The sequence below is a fragment of the Pygoscelis adeliae genome, unplaced genomic scaffold (genome assembly GCF_000699105.1).
Source record: "Pygoscelis adeliae isolate BGI_AS28 unplaced genomic scaffold, ASM69910v1 Scaffold861, whole genome shotgun sequence".
In the NCBI taxonomy this organism is placed as follows: Eukaryota; Metazoa; Chordata; class Aves; order Sphenisciformes; family Spheniscidae; genus Pygoscelis; species Pygoscelis adeliae.
The window spans coordinates 64,428-65,160 of record NW_008824068.1 but is presented as its reverse complement, the minus strand read 5'-3'; the positions used below and the strand labels follow the sequence as shown (position 1 = coordinate 65,160).

General features: G+C 66.6%; 1 protein-coding gene across 1 annotated transcript in view; it reads left to right on the top strand.

Moving 5' to 3' along the window:
- Positions 1-196: 196 nt before the first annotated feature.
- The window catches only part of RPP25 (ribonuclease P/MRP 25kDa subunit), a 5,068-nt gene continuing 4,531 nt past the window's right edge, over positions 197-733 (top strand). Inside the window, exon 1 of the mRNA XM_009334147.1 lies at positions 197-691. Coding sequence (XP_009332422.1) covers positions 197-691 — 495 coding nt within the window. The remainder of the gene's footprint in view (positions 692-733) is intronic.

Below are 733 nucleotides of genomic sequence, written 5' to 3'. Positions count from 1 at the left end.
GGCCCGGGCCGCGAAGCCCGCGGCTGGCTCCCGCGCAGCCAGCCCCGGGCGAGGAGAGGGGAAGGGGCTGGTGGTCCCGGGGACACAGGGTTAAACTCAGCCCTCCTGCGGGCTGGGCTGGAGGGCAGCACAGCCTGCCTTGCCATGGTCCCGGGGGGCTAGGAGTCCGAGCGGATCCGTCGGGAAGAGGCGAAGAATGGCTGCCGAAGGAGGGGGAGCCAAGCCCGGCACCCAGTCCAGGATGGAGAACTTCCGAAAGGTGAGGACCTCGGAGGAGGAGAGCCCCTTGCCCTTCCCCGACCTGCCCCCAGACGTGGTGGAGATGAAAGTGAAGGAGGGCAGCAAGATCAGGAACCTGATGAACTTCGCCATGGCCCAGATGGAGCTGAAGGGCAGCCGGCAGATCGTCTTCAGCGGTTGCGGCAGGGCGGTCACCAAGACCATCACCTGCGTGGAGATCATGAAGAGGAAGCTGGGAGGTCTTCATCAGGTCACCAAGGTGCGCTACAAAACCTTGCTGGAGGTCTGGGAGAACCAGGACCCGCTGCCCGGCAGCCCGGCGCAGAACCTGACCGTTCACAAGAACGTCCCCTCCATCTGCATCCTCCTCTCCCGAGACCCCCTGGATCCCAACCAGACGGGCTACCAGCCCCCGGAGCCCCGGCACGGGCCGGGGACGCAGCTCGGCGAGGCGGGAGAAGACACGTCCAGCTCCTCCACCAAGGGGCTGAAG